The following is a 19299-nucleotide window of genomic DNA, read 5'->3' as shown; positions in this document are numbered from 1 at the left end:
GTATCCTTGATTGATGTTAGTGTTAACCTTCTTAAGCATGCATTCGAAATCGGCGTACACGATGAATGGATGACGTTCTCGGTGACAAAAATTATCAAACTTTATTATTTTATCCTCACTGGATGATAGAATGATTGCGCAATCGTTCATCTTCATGCAGTCCTTCGTATGTTTCAATAACTTTTCTTCCGCATAAAAGTAGTGAAGGTATCTGCATATAAACAAAGTAACTGCATTAGTACGAAAAGAACAAACGCATACACTAAAATAGATCGTAATGGCGTGATACAAACCTGTTACAAATATAAGTTTTACTCTTATGTGCACTGAGCTGGTTTGAAACAAGCCGGGAAAGATTTTTAATCCATGCAAAGTGACGCACATTATGGTTGGGCGTTTCAAGTGTCACGGGGACCGGAACACGAAATAAGTGTATACGCACAAACACTCCACTCACGAGGTCCCTAATTCCGTAGACAGGAGGAAATTCGGGCAGAGGTTCGGTACAGTACTACTTTTCGGTACATTAAGCCTTTATTCGTGAGGCCACAGGGCCTTTTATACATTTTGGTTTGGTGGAGGGGTCTTATCGGGTCCAAGGGTTGGTGATGCGCAACAAGGCGAGTCCAAGAGTTAGCGGTGAGTGTCAAGACGGGTCCAAGGGTTGGCGGTGAGCAATAGGACGGGTCCAAGATGCGTTGGCGATGACTAGCGGTTATCGGGGGGTATGAGGTTCGAGGGTTGACGATGACTAATTGTTATCAGGGTATGACATTCCCCTCTTCTTAGATTCGCTTTGGTCTCTCAAAGCGCACCTGTTTGAGCTTGGGTTTGATGATGATAGGTGTAACTTCTTCTTCCTCTCGTGTGTCCTCAATTTCGATGCTCCGCGATGACTGGGGGACAGGTGGATCTGGTCGTATGTCCGATGTGTTGAAGTTTGAAGTTTGTTTTGTAATAGCTTTGGGGCAACAGATTTTGATACAAAGTTTCTTTGGTATGAGTTTAGAGATGCCGCATTTGTTTAAAGTGTATAATAAACCTAGGGTAAGAGCAATGTATCCTAATATCTGCAAAGTGCTAAGGCCAATTTCCTGCCAAGATTTCAATCGTCTTTGGTTTTTTTGTTGGTCTAACTGCAAATCCATTTGATCTAGTGAAACCTTGTAATCGTTAAAGTTTGGGATCATTTTTGGCACCAGACTGATTTGTTTTTCTAAAAGTTTCAGGTCTTCGTTACTGTAGTTTATCGAAAAGTTCTTAAAGCGGTAGTCGTACTGAACTGTCTTGCCCTGACCTCCCATTTTCATAATGTTATCATTATATCTTAGGATACATTCTTCTTTACTCGCGAGTATCGCGGGTCTGTCGATTGTTATTGTCGTAGATTGTTTACAAAGTGTTTGTACGTTGATTGGTTCTTTCGGGATGACAATAAATTGGTTCTTAGCGTATAACGGTATAAAAATAATGTCATGAATTCTAAATACAGCGGTAGGGCATATATCTAATTCAATTCCCTGATCTAAAATTCGAGACTGACAGTCGCGTGTACCTGTTTTGGAATGACTGGGTTGTGTTCTTTCGCATACAGTAAATGATGTTACTAGTTTACATTTGTCCTTTAAATACTCTGAATCTATGGCAACGTATTGTTCTGCGGATTCTAATATGATGTTATGTTCTATGACTGGGGCTACAAAAATGCTCTGTTGTCTATGTGGGATTGGATAAATCCTATTGATTTCCCATTCTTCGTCTTCTAATAGGGGTACACTAATTTGGTAAATGATTTTGTTATTTATGGTAGCTAAGGTTAACATGCTGATATCTAGTAGAAGTTGGTAGTTTTCTATCTTTGGTTCTATGTGACTGATGAAAAAGTTTTCGGTTATCACTTTAGATAGTTCTAAGAGAAATTGTTCTGGTTTGATGAATTGCGGGTTGATGATACCCTGTTTACCTAACATGATGGCATTATTTAATTCATGAATTTGTTCTAGAGTTTCCGAGATGATGGATTCTATGATTATAAGTTCGCTGGTTATGTGTACTTGTTTATTGGTAGTGTACGCGTTTTTCTTTAGTTCGAATTTAAGTTTGGTGAGTGTTTCCATTTGAGTGCTGTCTAAAATATTTCGGATCATATTGGTTTGGTTAGCTATGATGTGCGTAAGTTTGTTCTGATTGTCGAATAGTTTGTCTATATTTTGATTTATGAGTGTGAGATCGCTGTCGTCTAGGGTTCCGAATAAAGTTTTAGATATTGATCCAACAAAGTTTAGTAATCCGCGTCTATTTTTGGTGTGCATCGAATATGTTAATTGTTTGATCGCTTTGCTGAGTCGTTCACTTTTCCGTGTTAATGTCTCTATATCCGTATGAAATTCACATGTATTGTCACAATATTTTCCTAGTTTGGTAAGTAGTTCGTTAATTTCTGAATCGTGTATCATAATATCCTTTGGATCAATAACTATTACAATTTTAACTTTATTATGATACGTAAAGCAAGTTCCGGTTCTCTCTGAGAAGATGCTTGATGAACCTATCGGTGTTAAGCTTATAGAGTTTGCCATATGAGTACCAATGAGTATGGCTATAATCGTCCTGGAACAAAAGTTTTTAGTCTGTTACCGTGTATTCTTTGTGTTCGTCCATTGTCGTATTCTATCATGTATGTGGGTGGGGAAGTTTCTGTTATCGTCACTGGCCCTAGCCATTCTCTGTCTAATTTGTTAGATTTGTGATCATTATGTACTAGAACCTTGTCGCCAATGTTAAATATTGATTGTGTTCGTATTATTTTGCGGTCTTGGTCGCGTTTATAGCGTGCTTTGTTTCTGTCTAATGTCTGTCGAGCTTTTCTAAGGTATTCATCGTGTCTATTTTTCCAAATTCTAAAAAGTTCTTCTTTGGTCATGGAAGGAGTTGCGGCTATGGTAGATGGCATATTGGCTTTATGACCGAAGGTAAGTTCAAATGGCGTCGTGCCTATTGCTTCGTGTACTGAGGTGTTATATCCCATGCAAATTAAATTTAGGTTTTCGTCCCATTCATTTTGTCGGTCGGATGTACATGTTCGGATCAAGTCTTTTACTGTTGCATGCGTTCTTTCTAATGCTCCGTTAGATTGCGGGTGGAACGAGGTAGTTTTAATGTGTTTAATTTTAAACGCCTGTTCGAAACGCTCCATGAGTTTACATACAAAATTGGTTCCCTGATCAGTTAGAATGTGTTTCGGGGAAGAGAAAATGTATATGTAGTGATTTAGCAAAGCGGGGATAATCGTAGTGGCTTGTTGGTCTTTGAGAGGTATTAGCAAGAGATACTTGGTCAATTGATCTTGTATTGATAGGATGTATTGGTTTTTATTTTTAGTTCTGGGTAGGGGTCCGAATATGTCGAGAGAAATTTTGTCGTTGGGTTCCAATGGCGTGTCTGTAAGAACGGCTTCTTCGCGGGGTCGTATGCGTGTTAATTTTTCTTGTTGACATGTTCGGCATTGCGAAATGAATTCATGAACATCTTTTTCTAATCCGGGCCAATAGTGATTTTCCTGAATTCTCGCTAGTGTTCTATTTTCTCCTAGATGTTGGGTAGTGTCGGCGTTGTGGTTTTCGAGTAGAATCTGATTCTTTTCGTCTTGAGTATATTCTCGAGGTGGTTTGTTGGCAAAGGTTAGCGTGGCGTTGGGAATCGTCGAAATTAAGAAGCGTAGCATAAGTTGGATGTGGATTGTCTCAAGTTGAGTGATCATTGGGTCGTTAATGCCGAATTTAAGGTTCTGATTGTTAGATTTAGAGGTTTCTAACCTCACTAGTTTCCTTAATTCGCGTAACCATTTGCGTTCGTCGAATTCACCTAATGTCTTCTTATTGATTTGTGTCCATTTGGGATTATTGGCTCTGTGTTTTATGGGAGATGGGGTAGGGGTGTGCTTCCAATTTTCATAATCATTGTATAGTTGTTCGTCATTGTCTGAGGATGTACCGGGTGAGGGTGGAGTTAGATCGTTCGTCGTGTCAGCCATTATCTGTTCTGTTATTTCGTCAATGATGGGATAGAGCCGGGACAATGCGTCGGCAGCTTGGTTTTCTTTTCCCTTCTTATACTCGATATCATAATCATACTCCTCTAGTCGGAGTCTCCACCGCATAAGGCGTGAAGACGGGTCTTTAACGTCTTTCAACCATGTGAGTGCTTGATGGTCGGTTTGGATGATAAATTTCCGTCCAAGGAGATATTGCCTTAGTCGTTTGATAGCCCAAACGATAGCCAATAGCTCCTTTTCGGTTGTGCTATAATTTTTTTCAGCCGTGTTGAGAGTTCGGGATATGTAGCAACAGGGGTGTCCGTCTTGGGAAAGGATAGCTCCTAGTCCTTCGTTCGATGCGTCGGTTGTCAAAGTAAATTGTCTCGTAAAGTCGGGGTATTGGAGTACAGGTGCGTTACATAGTTTGTCTTTGAGATTGTCAAAAGCGGTTTGTTGTTCATTGGTCCAATGAAAGGGAGTTTCTTTCTTTGTTAGTTCGATTAGGGGTTTGGCAATTTTAGAGAAATTACGAATAAATTTCCGGTAGTATCCGGCTAGTCCTAGGAATGATTTGATATCTGTTACTGTCTTAGGCTTCTTGAAATTTTTAATTGCTTCTATCTTCTGTGGATTCGGTTTGATTCCTTCGGCGGTTACTAGGTGTCCTAAATATTCAAGTTCTGGTTTGAGAAATTCACACTTATCTGGCTGTAACTTTAATTCTACTTCTCTAAGTCTTTGGAATACGATCGCTAGGTTTCTATTATGTTCTTGAATGGTTGAACCGAAAATTATAATATCGTCCAAATATACAAAGCAATGTTTCCCAATTAAGCCGCGTAATGCGGTGTCCATCATACGTTGAAATGTGCTCGGTGCGTTCTTTAATCCGAAAGGCATTCTGTTAAAGTGAAAGTGTCCATCGGGGGTGGAGAAAGCTGTGTATTTCTTTGATGTAGAGTTCATGGGTATTTGATGGAAGCCTGAGGAAAGGTCTAGTGCGGAGAAGAATTTTGCATTGCCTAAATGTTCCATAATTTCGTCAGTGTTGGGTAAAGGGTATGCGTCTAGGTCAGTCTGTTCATTTAATTTTCTAAAGTCAATTACTATTCTCCATTTACGTTTGCCTGATGCGTCTAATTTCTTAGGTACTACCCATACTGGTGCGTTAAAAGGTGAGTCTGAATCTTCTATTACCTTTTTCTTTAGCATTTCCTCAATTTGTCTATGGATTTCGCTTTTGTGGCATTCTGGAGGTCGGTAGGATTTTACGTTAATTGGTTTGTCAGTTTTGAGAGTGATTGTGTGTTCTGTCAGTTTGGTACATGGCAGTGTGTCGGGATCGAGCGAGAATATATCATGATAGCTGGCCAATATTTTCTCAATGGAGTCTTTATGTTCGGGATCGATATGTTGGGTGCGGAGTTTTGACAAGAGGTTTTGGATTTCAGAAGGGTCGGATTCACATTCTATCTGATCTTTAGTTGAAATTTCTTTCTTACCGGTATTGATGTAGCATATTCGCGTCGCTTGATCGTTTATGTACCCTGTCCGTATAGTGTATGTGTCTGGTGCTACTGCCTTTCCGGGTTCTTCGTGTAGAGAGATGGCGAAGTTATCTAAGACTAAAATTTGGTTGTTAATTTCGTATTCATATTTACGTAGAAATGGTAAGCCAATAATACCGTCTTCCAAGAGAGGAAAGTTGTCAGGAACCACATGGAAAGTGTGGGGTTTGTTGAAGGATATGAGTTCTACTGTCTCGTCAGTCGTATGTTTGTCGCGTCCCATAAAGAAGTTCTTGGCCGTTTCCATTTTGATTTTAGCTGGTATTACGCAGGATCGTTTGATGATATTTATTCCTGCTCCTGTATCCACGAGTAAGCGTCCGTAGTTTCCCATTCCTCGTAATCTTGCTCGGATGTGCTGTAATCCTCCGCTGGTACAGTTGATTCGGGGCAGTCTTCCTTCGTCTCGTCCAACGGACTTTGTTCTTCCTCTACCTTGTTGACACGTCTGGGCGGTATCTTGCCCTGCTGACCCAAGGGAAAATTTCGTGCGTAGCACCTGTCGGCGGTGTGTCCCAACCTGTTACACTTGGTACACTTGAGTTCGGTGCGTAGATGTGGTGGGGTTTGCATATCTGGTCGTCTAAAGCTTGATGTTTGCTGCTGAGTCACTGGGATTGCTGGCCGACGCGGTGGTGGGTTGTTGTTGGCCAGAGGTCGTTTGGTGGCACCGTTCGCGTCTCTCAGCCATTGTTCCTTGTCGGCTGCTAATTGTTGTGCACGTAATAACGTTGTTGGATCGCAAGCTGTCACTATTTGTCCGATTTCTCTACGTAGGTTTAATATGTACGTTCTCACGGCTTCTCTTTCTTCTATGCTGATGGCGATTTTCCTTTCCATCGGCGTTTTATTCTCGTTCTGGGTGGCGTAGAGAAGTTCATTGAGCTGTTGTCGGAAGCGCATATTGTAGGATTGAACGCTCTCTGTTGAGCCTTGTCTAATGCTTTGTAACTTCGTTCGGCTGTTTCCAACGGTGGTGGGTGTAGAGACGTGTTGTCGGAGGCACTCGTAAAGTTTTTCGTACGAGTCGATTCTTATGTATCGTATATTTCGTTTGGCGTGTTCAATTATTTTTTCAATCAGAATCAAATCTAATAGTAGTTCAGGTTCTAAACACCTGGCTCTGGCTTTTCTTACCGAAAGTATGAAATCTTCGACACCTACGTCGTCTCTTCCTCGCAAGGTTTCGACTGTTCTTATGGCGTCGGCGGCTTTCAGTTGTGCGGTCGCTTGTTGGTTCCTGGTGAGGCTCGATATTCTTTCTTCGGGTGGAGCTGATGATCCTTGGTCGTCATCCTCGGGGCAGTCGTGTTTAGCGGCGGGTGTACGTTGTTTAGCAGCTTGATAACCGGGTTGACTGGTGATTGATGTAGCGTCATCTTCCGTTACCGCTATTAGATTTATTTGTGCGGCTAAGCTGCGTATTTCTTCGCCTCGGCTTAGGTTGTCCTTGTCTGCTCGGTCGAGCCGCGCGTTAACGTGGGCGAAATTCTCGTCCATTTTGGAGAGTTTATCCAAAATGAGTTTTAATGTAGAGTCAGACATGGTTGTTAATTCGGCTTCAGTATCGTCGGAGCAAGAGCTGTCTGAGTCTATGATTGACGGTACGTTCCTATAACGTGTGAAGGCCAGTTTTCTTTTACCTGCTTTTCCTGTAGATCGGTCCGTAGATATCACTGTTCCTGGAGAGATGGCTCACGTAGTCCCTTCGTGGTGTCTATACCGTAGTCGTAGTCCTTCGAAGTTTTCTTCCAGTGGATGAGTGGTATCCTGGCAGGATCGCCAAATTGTCACGGGGACCGGAACACGAAATAAGTGTATACGCACAAACACTCCACTCACGAGGTCCCTAATTCCGTAGACAGGAGGAAATTCGGGCAGAGGTTCGGTACAGTACTACTTTTCGGTACATTAAGCCTTTATTCGTGAGGCCACAGGGCCTTTTATACATTTTGGTTTGGTGGAGGGGTCTTATCGGGTCCAAGGGTTGGTGATGCGCAACAAGGCGAGTCCAAGAGTTAGCGGTGAGTGTCAAGACGGGTCCAAGGGTTGGCGGTGAGCAATAGGACGGGTCCAAGATGCGTTGGCGATGACTAGCGGTTATCGGGGGGTATGAGGTTCGAGGGTTGACGATGACTAATTGTTATCAGGGTATGACACAAGCATCAGCAGGTTAACGTGACGAAATTTTTTGTTGGTGGTGAGTTGGAGCGGAGCACACCTTTTCACATTCAAGTCTCAGAAATAAACGTTTATCGAAACATCGTTTTGACGCTCAAATTTTGGTATTTGAAATGCGATGTTCTCCAAATTTAAAACGGTGTCATAGTTGGGATACGATGATGGTCGATTTGTATTCACATGGACAGAATATACAGTATAGACTCGTTATAAGCTAAAAAGATCTCTACGTTAATTGCAAAGAAACTATCCCCACCACTGGGGGGTATACCCCTCGAGACGCCGCGAAGCTCGCTCGCCGAGTACTGGGATCTGATATCGGTGAGGCAACACTAATGCAAGTATCTAACTTTGTTATTTTTCATTTTTTTTTTATAAAATATTTTCCATCATATTTCTGAGATTTTTCTAATTGCAATGATACCAAACACGATATAATTCGAACCATATTTACCGTGTAGACTCGTTATAAGCAAAACGTTCGAGATCGGACTTTTGCTTATAACGTGTAGTTCCACTATTGTTTGATGTTTGCCGACTGCTTCGAACGTAGAAAAGGACCATTAGTGAAAAAGAGGACGGAGCGAAAACAAACCGTTCTATGTCGGTGAGACAACTTAACTTTGTTATTTTTGATTTTTTTTTTTTATAAAACTTTTTCCATCATATTTCTGACATTTTTTTCATTTAAATGATACCAAACACGATATAATTCGGACCATATTTACTTGAAACAACTTATTATGTATCATTATCATTTCTATTAAATTAGAAAAATGTTTTATCTCAAGTATCTGTTCAATCAGCTACAGTATCACAATAACCAGTTTTTATTAGATTATATAAATATTTGCATTTCATTATAAAATGATAGTTTCATTTTATTGGTAGTCTTATTAATAAAATGAAACTATCATTTTCAGCAAGTAAATATGGTCCGAATTATATCGTGTTTGGTATCATTTAAATGAGAAAAATGTCAGAAATATCATGGAAAAAGTTTTATAAAAAAAAAATGAAAAATAACAAAGTTCAGTTGCCTCATCGATATAGAACAGTTTGTTTTCGCTCCGTCCTCTTTTTCACTCAAGGTCCTTTTCTACGTTCGAAGCAATCGGCTAACATCAAACAATAGTGGAAGTACATGTTATAGGCAAAAGTCCGGTCCCGTGCGTTAAGTTGTAACTAGTTTACACGGTAAATATAGTCCGAATTATATCGTGTTTGGTATCATTTTAATTAGAGAAATGTCAGAAATTTCATGGAAAAAGTTTGATACAAAAAAAATGAAAAATAACAAAGTTACGTTGTAGCATTAGTGTTGCCTCACTGATATAGAACGGTTTGTTTTCGCTCCGTCCTCTTTTTCACTCGCTGTCCTTTTCTACGTTCGAAGCAGTCGGCAAATATCAAACAATGGTGGAACTACACGTTATAAGCAAAAGTCCGGTCCCGAGCGTTTTGCTTATAACGAGTCTATACTGTAATGCTGCAACTATCGATCTGACAAAACACGTATCATCGTCAACTGTCGCATTTACTACCGCTCTTTTGTCCTTGATTGTTTTTGGTATTGTAACATCCCTGTAGGTTTTCTCTCGGTGTAGCCTGTAGATACTTTTCTATTATAAGTTGGTACCATCTGATACACAGATATTCTTTTGGCGGGTAACCGTTATTCTTTTTTGTACCATGAGGACGCACTATGTACTTTCAATCGTATAAATATATATATTCCATCTTTTATTAAATTTGCTGCGTTTATTCATTTAAACTAACCAACAATCCCGCAAGAAGAGGAATAAACAAAAAGAAATTTCATAATTAGTATTTATTAAAACATTTATTCATTTTCCGTTTTTATACAATTAGAAATTTGTAACACTTCGTTTTTTCTATTATTATTGTATTAGTCTGATTCAAATCAATAATTATATTCATATTCAATAACTAAGAAAACATCGTGTGTTTATTAATATTTATATTTAACAAAAAATTTATACTCCAAAAATATACGTCGATAATTGTCGCGTCGATAAAACTACCGCGTCGATAAAAGATCGACACAGCGCGCGGAATAAATAGATAGAGATAGCAACAGCGCGTAGAAAGAGATAGAAACAGAGCGCAGAATAGAAAGAGATAGCAACAGTGCGTAGACAGAGATAGCGATACGCACGGAGTCACGTACACGCAGGTCAAAGTCCGAACACTTCCGGTATCAAAAGTACATATAGAAAAAACTGCTACGTCAGAAGTTCTCTGGTATAAATACGAGCGTGCCGCGCAGAGCTATTTCACTTCGATTCTGATCGTAGTTCGACACGGGTCTATGGTACGATTTTTATTTAGAATTCAGTAACATTAGATTCTTTTGTCGGCAAGGCGGCAAAGGTTCCGCGTCGGACCCGGAGCGCTCAACTACCGGTTCGCAGCGGTTCTCCTACGTGTCAGGTTCGCAACCAAGCTTAACGAGCGAGCGAAAGCAGAAGCTCCTTGGATGCGGCCTACCAGTACACTGGCTCTAGAGCAGAGCTCGGCAAGATTTGCACTTTCCAGCCGATTTTCAGCTGGCTCCGCCTACCGCTATTCCCCTTGCCCCGACGTTCAGCGCGCAGCCTACGAACCGTTTGAGGCTCAGGAGCGTATCACTCGTGAACATATGCCGGCAATAGCTTTCTACCCCACCCGCGAAGTACTATTGTCGATGCGTTTTTCTTTAGGCGGTTGCCAGCATACATTTACGAGTGATACACTCCTGAGTCTCAAACGGTTCGTAGGCTGCGCGCTGAACGTCGCGGCAAGGGGAATAGCGGTAGGCGGAGCCAGCTGAAAATCGGCTGGAAAGTGCAAATCTTGCCGAGCTCTGCTCTAGAGCGACGATACCGTCTTGCAGTGTTCGCTACCAAGCTTAACGAGCAAGCAAAAGCAGAAGCTCCTTTGATGCGGCCTATCAGTGACGGCTAAGTTGCCCAGAAATCGAACTGCGGCCGAACGAGCTAGCTCCTGCAGTGTCAGAACGGATCCTAGCCAATTTTCCGACAATCAATCATTTTATTTAAATTATAAATTCAAGTTATAGATTTAAAGTTTGATAATCGTATCTAGAGCCGCGTTTACTAATTAATTTATTTTTCTCTGTATTTTTATTTTAGGACAATTTACTATGTACCTAATAATCTGATTTTCTTCCATTGTATTTCGAATTTTAGCACGAACGCGATTGTTGTTTTCATTGTATTTTCTAATTCAGGGCGTACTCATTGTACTCAACTAATACAATTATTTTCTTTTTGTATTTCAAAAACAGGGCGAAACTTTTGTTATTTAATTACATTAATTCATTATATTTGTTAGAAAATTTGAAATAAACGAACGGTTGAGGCAGACCATGTGCATTCTGTCAGCGCGTTTCTCCTCTTTAAGGGGAAGTCCTTTAACTTGGGGGTGTCATAAACAAAAAGGGCATACTGTCGAAGGCGTTCTCACGACGGAGGATTTTTGGGACGGCAGGGCATTCTTGTTCTGACCGTCGACTTGTACGAAGCAGTCGAAATACAGAGCAAAGTCAATCTTAGCAAACGCCCACAGAGTTTTATTTGATTTCTCCAAATCATAATCCGCTCCGCATAATCTGATCTTACATATTATTTAATTACATTCAAATTTTTTTTTATATATTACTTACCTTTTTTTTCTTATTATATTATAAACAAACACAACAAACACATCATTTTTTTGAATAAATCTACATACTGTTTGAGAAAGGAATTAACGTTGGATTTTACTCCTTTACCACGTGCCACCCGAACCTATAATCCCTTCCTTTATTAATATACATATGTATAAAAATACGAGTCGCCTTCTCTTAGGGAACCGCTCTCCCTACGCGTCGGCGCAGTAGCGTGCTCGCGAATAACTCCGGGACGTTACAGTATGTCGGTGTAACAACCAGCATGCATCGGATTGCATTTATTGATATTTAACATCAAATGCAGAATTTTCGATATCGCCCGACCATTGTCCGTTCCTGAAATTCTTCCATCAGTGTTAAAGTTGAGTTCACAACGTATTTGTCATACCAATCGTTCAAGTTTGATGTAGAAAATAATTGTTTATTTCTCACACTGAAACTTTTCACATCAGTTTTATTATTAGCGGTAAACTCCCCATACAACACCGTATTCACTTTAATGCATGAATGATTTTGGAAAAATTCCGCTACACGTTGGAATACTATTTTTCTAGCATCTTCCAAAAAGTTTCGTGGTTCAATATGCTCGATGTTGATTATAATTCCTGTAGTTATCCGATTATGGAAAGCTGATTCTACATCCTCCCAGAGAAGAGATGATGATGATGATGCATGTGATTCAGCATCTGTTCTCCTTTGACCTTCGCCTATGTTTACAGATCCGTGTAACTCTGCTCTTAACGATTTAAATCTCGCTATCCTGGCTGTTAAACTATTTTTCAAACCAGTTGATAAGTCCTTTTCGAGTTGCAATCGCTCTATCATTAAATCAATGCATTGATTGCATTGCACCAGACATGCGTTTCGGTCGTCGTTACTACTTATGGCTGCAATACGTTGTGTCAAAAGTTGTTCTATACAAGCAAGTTCGTTTAGTAATATTGCCTTTTGACCACTAGGATGATCATTGTCACGATACAATATCCTACGCAAGGCGTCGATTCGTTCTTTGTATGCTTCTATATCTCGCCATTCTTCGACTGATAAATCGTCTCCCATTTGTAATCGTTCGTTTATCAATTCGATGCACTGATCACATTGCATCAAGCAATCACAACGCTCATATTCAGTATTGATGTTTATCTCCCGCTGCGCCAATAATTCGGTGATGCGTTCGAGTTCCTGCAGTAACGTGGCCTCCATTTCTCTTTTCCACAAACGCGTTAAATATCCTTACACTTCTAATTGTCAAACTACATATGACGCACATTGCCAATTTTCTCCCATTTTATTAAAGTGGGGCTGTCATTGACGAAAGTGTTCAATTGCTGTTCACTCTGCGGCGTGAACAAAAAACCGCATTTCCAAGACGTAGAAAAATTCGTTCAAGGTCATGAACAAAACCTCTACCTTCTATAGTCGCGAATTGCAGCGTCAGATTAGCTGTGCCAACCAAAAATCTCATTTCCAAGACGTAGAAAAAGTGGGTGGGGCCTTGTGTCGTCTTCCGATAAGACAGAAATAGTTCAAGGCCATGGGGGGGTGGGGTATCATATTTCTGCTGATGGTTACTGCGGGGTCTGGTGGTTATAGGGCGGGGGTTGTCATAGAGTGGGTATTTCTGCTGAGGGGGGTGGTTATAGGGCGGGGGTTGTCACAGGGTGGTTATTTCTGCTGAGGGGGTGGTTATAGGGCGGGGGTTGTCATAGGGTGGTTATTTCTGCTGAGGGGGTGGTTATGGGGTGGGGGTTGTCGAGGGGGTATCATATTTCTGCTGACGGCGGTGTCAAATTTCAGTTCAAGGTCATGGGGTGGGGGGTATCATATTTCTGCTGACGGTGTTAAATTACTGCTGAGTCAGCAAAATTGTTATATGCGGATTGTAAATCACTGGCTGACTCAGCAAAAAAAAATGCTGACGGTGTCAAATTACTGCTGAGTCAGCAACAAAAATGCTGACGCCAGTGATTTAGAATCCGCATAGAACAACTACTAACGGGCATTCTACACAATGCCCGGTCATTTTGCAAAATGTCCACGTTAAACACTTTGCCCGTTACAAACGGTTTCATCGCGATTGGTTCATTCCTTGCAGAGTAACACCAAGAAATAAGCTTTTTGCTATAACAATATGTTCGGCCCTCGACGTTTTATTTTTTGTCAAGACCGAAGGTATTTTATGACTTCAAGTGGCTCGGTACGTAGACCACCGTAAACAGCCTTTGCCTCGAAATACGAGCCGAGGCAGGGTCTTTGTTTAGTTTTCACTAGGATCGGTCCGAACGTAGCACGGCCATGTCGTAAATTATCTAACGGTTTGTCATCGCCATTCACGATAAGTCAGAGAGCAAGCGAGAACGAAAATTAACTCTTCGTTGACCGCTTTTTTAATGCGAAGGTTCTCGGGCGATCGACGCGTATTATTTAGTCTAAAAAAAAGCTTGCTACAGTTTGGATCGCGATCGACGACATGGTTCGTCCACGAGTGCAAGTTCGGAAATACTCACAATAACGCATATTATGGTCGTGACGACGACCCGTAGAGTTGGTTACAAGTATGTACCTCCCTAATTTTACATTCTCATCTGATATCATGTAAGCTGTCGAGCGTCGACCTGCCGGATTGGGTACTACATGTAACCACCCGGACCCGTATTCGCTTACATGGTCAGGTATTATAATCGAACACAATAACGTTTACTGCATGCACTTTCACCGGTCGTTAATATAAGCAAAACGTAATAATAAGAAAACAAGGGGTTTTTTATGCCGACGGGCGTTTTCCTGATAAGCATGTATCGAGCCAATAAACGATTATTAATATTTCGGCTCAAAATCGTCTAAATTCATTTATTAAAATACCCTCCTCCTCACACATATTATTTCCTATTCTTTGAAACACGGAATCTCACCATTTTGGATTGATTTCGACGATACACAATAGTTATTAACAATAATAAATTCCATACATTTTTGGAAGCGAGCTCATCGCGGAAATATCTCCTATTAGATTGGGAAGCTTTCATCGCGATAGGTACATTCCTTATAGAATAACACCAGCGAATAGGTTTCTTGCTATAACAATAGTTATTAACAATAACAAATTCCACAAATTTTTACAATTGGGATCATCGAGAACATATCTCCAATTAGATGTGGAAGGTTTCATAGCGATCGGTACATTCCTTGCAGAGTAGCGCTAAAGAATAGGAGTTTGCAATAACAATAGTTATTATATACCCATACAGGTAGATCTCGATTAGTGTGAGTAATAATTCCCAGAAATTGTTCGCATTATTTGAATTCGTACTATACGAATATTTGGAATATAGGAATTGATCCTTAGTTAAAGAAAATATACGATTAAAATTTTGAATTATACCTATCATACGTATATTATTAAATTATAATAGCATAAACATGTTTAGTATTTTAACAGTGTTGATTGCACTTTCTTCTGCTTTTTCATATCTTCGTATATGTAAAGATAAACCCGCAGTATTTTATCCAAATCCCTGTTAACTTGCATGCTTCGATCCATGTCTGGATCGAAAAAAGCCTCGCAAACCTCGCATTAACTGAATTTTTGTTCGCATTAAATGCGACTTGGTATCATTTTAAAATTCGCACTAAACCGAATATGGCACTATGTGAACTAGCATTAATCGAGACTTACCTGTATACTGGTTTTTGGTCGACGCGATATGTGTATAGAAACAGTAGAGACAGGCAATTGCATTCTGACCCATACATCGCCAGAGTAGGCGGTAGAATACACGTAGGCATACGTAGAATTCAATGTAGTAGTAACAATAGTTTTTCACGAATATCTCGGAAACTAAAGCTTTCAGTTGATTATGCATAATAAAAAAGTTCTTCAGCATCATGCCCCCGACAACATATTAAAGGGTCATTGAAATCAACCTATGTTGAGATTAGAAACTTTCTGTTTCTTGCAATAATAATCCTTGGCAATGAAAAAATGCAAAATATTCTTTTACGAAGAGTTATACTCTGCAAGATGCACAAAGTTTCGCTACGATTGGTCCATCCGTCTCGGAGTAATCGGTGAACATACGCCGAACGTACATGAAATAGTAGACTTTTTTTTTCGGAATGAAAAAATGTAAAATGTTTTTTTAATAGAACCAATCGGGAGACATACTTTAGAAGATACAGAAGGTTTCGTTCCAATTGGTCCATCCGCCTCGGAGTAATCGGCGAACAAAGGCAGAAAAAATAACAATCGTCGATCAGAAGTTGATCGGAGTAAGAACCGGAAGGTGATTCGGGTCCGCGAAATTGATATGAATGGGTGAAAATTTAAAATAGATTCCACTCCGAGTGTGAACATGTTGACGGTTTGAACGTAGTAAGTTATACGCGTGTGACACGTTTAAAGTGATATGTGAATCATCACATTGCGAATTATTAAGTCCTCTGACAATAGGTATGAATGGAGGGACAAGATTCTGCCTAACAGAATGTTCTGTGATGAAGTGCAATTCACTGTTTATGCCAATGCAGTTGGAACCGTGGTCCGAATGTAAGTCCTGTGGCTGTGGTGCCGATGTTTCCTTCATTGATGAATAATGCCTGGAATGGTTAACTCCTACGTTGTAAAATGGCTAAGATTCCATGACCCTGGCTACAGGTGAGTCATTCATAATGCATCGCCGATGATGGTTGGAATCGGCGGCAACGGAAGCAGGTAGTGATGATCATTCACACTTGATTCCGGCCGTCAATGAGCCAGTGTCGTCGCTGGGTCAGTCTCGCCGTCTGGCCGCAAAAGGGTGGCCTGGGTACCTGCTTGTACCCGAGCCTGGCGCTCATTTCCGAATACAGGTGCGGTGTCTCGTCGTACCGACAAGTGTCCCAAATCTAGGTACTCCGCTATTGTAGGCTGATACTGCTGGGCTTGTTTTTGGCCGTGGTGGCCAGACAAGTAGTGTCTCGCATGCGTCTGGTAATTGGAGTATTCCCCCCGCTAAGCCATCCTAATCTCGTCTGCGTGAGATTAAGTCTAGACCGCCGGACGGCGATAGGTTAATTCGTCTGACACTTCGTAACGAAAGTGTCTCTCTAGCGCCTAACAGCAAGTCAGTCGATGCAGGTAGGTGAGACGTTGGATCCGCCATTTGTAAATTCTTCGTACTTCGATGTGCGTGCGGTCAATGGGTTGAACCAGAATGAACCGAGATACAGTTGGTATTGTCCCGAAGGTCAACGTCCGGATGTACCTGCTGTCTTCGATTGTGTTGTTGTTGTAAGTGTATGCGATGATATGATCATCATCGTGTAATGGATTCCGATCGGAATTGGACACTTTCCTAAAGAAATGTCCAGCCTTTCGGCGAGGATTTCAGTTGTATTCCTCGAGGCACAGGTGTTGATGAATGTTCGACAGGCGACAGGTTAATGGTACCTGTTCAAGACATAGACCTGAGCGGTTACTAGAAGGTCTTGCGAGACGGCATCGATTACGAAGGCTTTATGTCCCTTCGTTCCATCGAAGCTTCCGGTGTTAATCAATTTGGTTGCCGCGTTGTCTCCGTCAAATGGGAAGACTTTGTTGCTCTTCAAGATGTGGGTTCCACGGTTGTGACTGCTTGCTGGAGCAGCGTGTGGTGTTTCTTGCGGCATATGCGACAGGTGCTGCTGGGACAGGTGTCAGTGCTGTGACCGTCTCTGAAGCAATTTTGACACAACGTTGTTTTTCTAAAGGCTGTGTTCCTCTCATGAGCTGATAGTCCGTGGAATTTCTCACAAGTCCAAATGCTGTGGTCATCGTTGCAAATCGGACACCGCTTCAGTGGGTTAGTTACGTTTGCCTTATTCCTTGGTCTACGGTCGTCATATGGATGATGACGGGTCTTCGCGGCTACGAAAGCGTGACCGCGCGATGGTCGATGTTTCAGAGTTCGCAGGTTTTCTGAGTGACCCGCTACAGGTCGTTCTGACGGTAGAGCCTTCGCGCTTGACATCAACGCGCAATTTGCCCGTTTTTCCAGGAATTCTAGTAAATCTGTATAGGACGGTACCTTCCGTTTGTCTTTTAATGAGAGCTCCCAATGCCAAAAAGTGTTCGAATTTATTTTCGAAAGGATAGTCGACAAGAGGAAGCTATTCCAGGCTGATACATCTTCGCCTAGATTTACCAACGCGCGAAGATGTTGGTTTATACTGTCCACCAGATTGCCCAACGCTTCTGGTAAATCCTTAACAAGTTTTGGGATTTCGCGAATTGCATCACAATGTCCCAAAATGATGCGGCGGGGACAATCGAACTTTTGTCGTAACAAGTCGATGGCGTCTCTATAATTCGCATCGGTGGTGCTTAGTGCTTGAATACATGCGGCCGCCTTACCGGTAAGGGTTGATCTCAGGTATTGCAATTTTTGTACCGGTGTCAAGTACTCGTCACGGTCAATCGTAGAAGAAAAGATGTCGTAAAACGAGGCCCATCCTTCAATTGCACCGTCGAACGTCGGTAACCGCATTTCGGGCAATTTAATCATCATCGGTGCCGATGTAGACGATGCCGGTGAAGGGTTGGTATCACGCGTCGCGGAATCCGTCGGTTGCTCATTATGTAGTAAACGATTCGCCCGAGATATAGAAGAACAATAATTGTTCTGGATCTCGTACCGACGTGCGCCTTCAGACTCATCTACTTCTTCGATGCTGAACTGAATATCATCGAACTTCTTCCATGATTCGTTTAGAACATTTAAATGAGTTTGTAGCAAGAACGTGTCACGTGAATCAGACTCTTCGTAATAATCAAGGAAAGTCGTCAGCGAGGAAATCTGTCCGAGAATGTTTCCGCGTTTCCGTCGCAACGTACTGATATTTGAACCTCGTGTAGCGGTTTGCGCGTGGCTAGAGCTCGCGGAATGACCCTACCTTGTTGTTTCGCCGATTACTGCGTTGTAATCTATTTAGCGTTCAAATATATCCTGGCGAATGAGGACACTCACTGTGTTCCAATGTTTGTTGGCGTAACTGACACTTAATCCAAATGTGGCATTAAGTGACACTCACTTCTGTTTCTTGCACTGTATTGCACTGATAATCCGGGTATATCCGACTCGAAGGACCAATGTTTCTTAGTAAGAATCCGCGGTGTAATTACCGAACCGTTATGATGTGACGCGGGTTACTACACCACGACGTGTCGCACTTCCTTATTATCTCTTACAATGATAAGGATATTAACTTCAAGATGTTATACTATTAATGCGTTTACTTCGTTGTGTATTGTACAATTGTTCATGTGTGTGAATGTTTGAATACGTAACTTAAACAGAGTTTATGTAGCTAGGTCGGAGTGTAACTATTAGAAGTTAGCGAGAGCTGACCGATTGCTTTAGAGTTCTGTCTGAGACTGTTCTTGTTCAAGTTCTGTAAGAGACTAACGAATTCAGTCCCCTCTGTTAGCGTCGCGCGATTGCATACTTGCTCGAGCGGTTGTTTTTAAATTTGGCGCTGTGCGAGGGTCTGCGGTTGGACGATGTCACGTAACCCTGCGCAGGCGCGGGCGGCGTGTCGGTGGTGGTGGCGGGGTATGGCCCGGGACCGGGCCCGCGCATTGAACCGTGATCGGTCAATTTGTGCGGGTGTTTTCCCAGAGTTTTTCTGAGTTTTCCCAAATCTTTTAAAGAGTGAATTGTGTTTTGGATCTTGGACTGGTGGTGTTCGTTGACGTGCGCTGTGGCTGTCGGGCGTGGGTCCTCTTGTTGAAGCAACTAGGTGCTGTCATTTTATCTGCACGGCCGGGCGATCTTGTGGGTGGTTCAGACGGCTAACTGTGCGCA

The 19299-nt window shown here is 41.6% G+C and overlaps 2 protein-coding genes across 2 annotated transcripts; both read right to left on the bottom strand.

Moving 5' to 3' along the window:
- Nucleotides 1–5892: 5892 nt before the first annotated feature.
- Nucleotides 5893–7104, bottom strand: LOC123987981. Its single transcript, XM_046286549.1, has one exon. The coding sequence runs from the start codon at nucleotides 7102–7104 to the stop codon at nucleotides 5893–5895; it is 1212 nt and encodes a 403-aa protein (XP_046142505.1).
- Nucleotides 7105–17061: 9957 nt separating this feature from the next.
- On the bottom strand, nucleotides 17062–17982 carry LOC114881773. The gene has a single exon (XM_029198635.1). The coding sequence runs from the start codon at nucleotides 17980–17982 to the stop codon at nucleotides 17062–17064; it is 921 nt and encodes a 306-aa protein (XP_029054468.1).
- Between the last annotated feature and the right edge of the window lie 1317 nt (nucleotides 17983–19299).

This window comes from Osmia bicornis, chromosome 7 (genome assembly GCF_907164935.1).
Source record: "Osmia bicornis bicornis chromosome 7, iOsmBic2.1, whole genome shotgun sequence".
In the NCBI taxonomy this organism is placed as follows: Eukaryota; Metazoa; Arthropoda; class Insecta; order Hymenoptera; family Megachilidae; genus Osmia; species Osmia bicornis.
This window is presented reverse-complemented; position numbering and strand designations above follow the sequence as displayed.

Bases quoted from the DNA above. Each gene is read 5' to 3' on its own strand.
- LOC114881773 (XM_029198635.1), bottom strand. From the start codon at position 17,982: ATGCGGTTACCGACGTTCGACGGTGCAATTGAAGGATGGGCCTCGTTT.
- LOC123987981 (XM_046286549.1), bottom strand. From the start codon at position 7,104: ATGGACGAGAATTTCGCCCACGTTAACGCGCGGCTCGACCGAGCAGAC.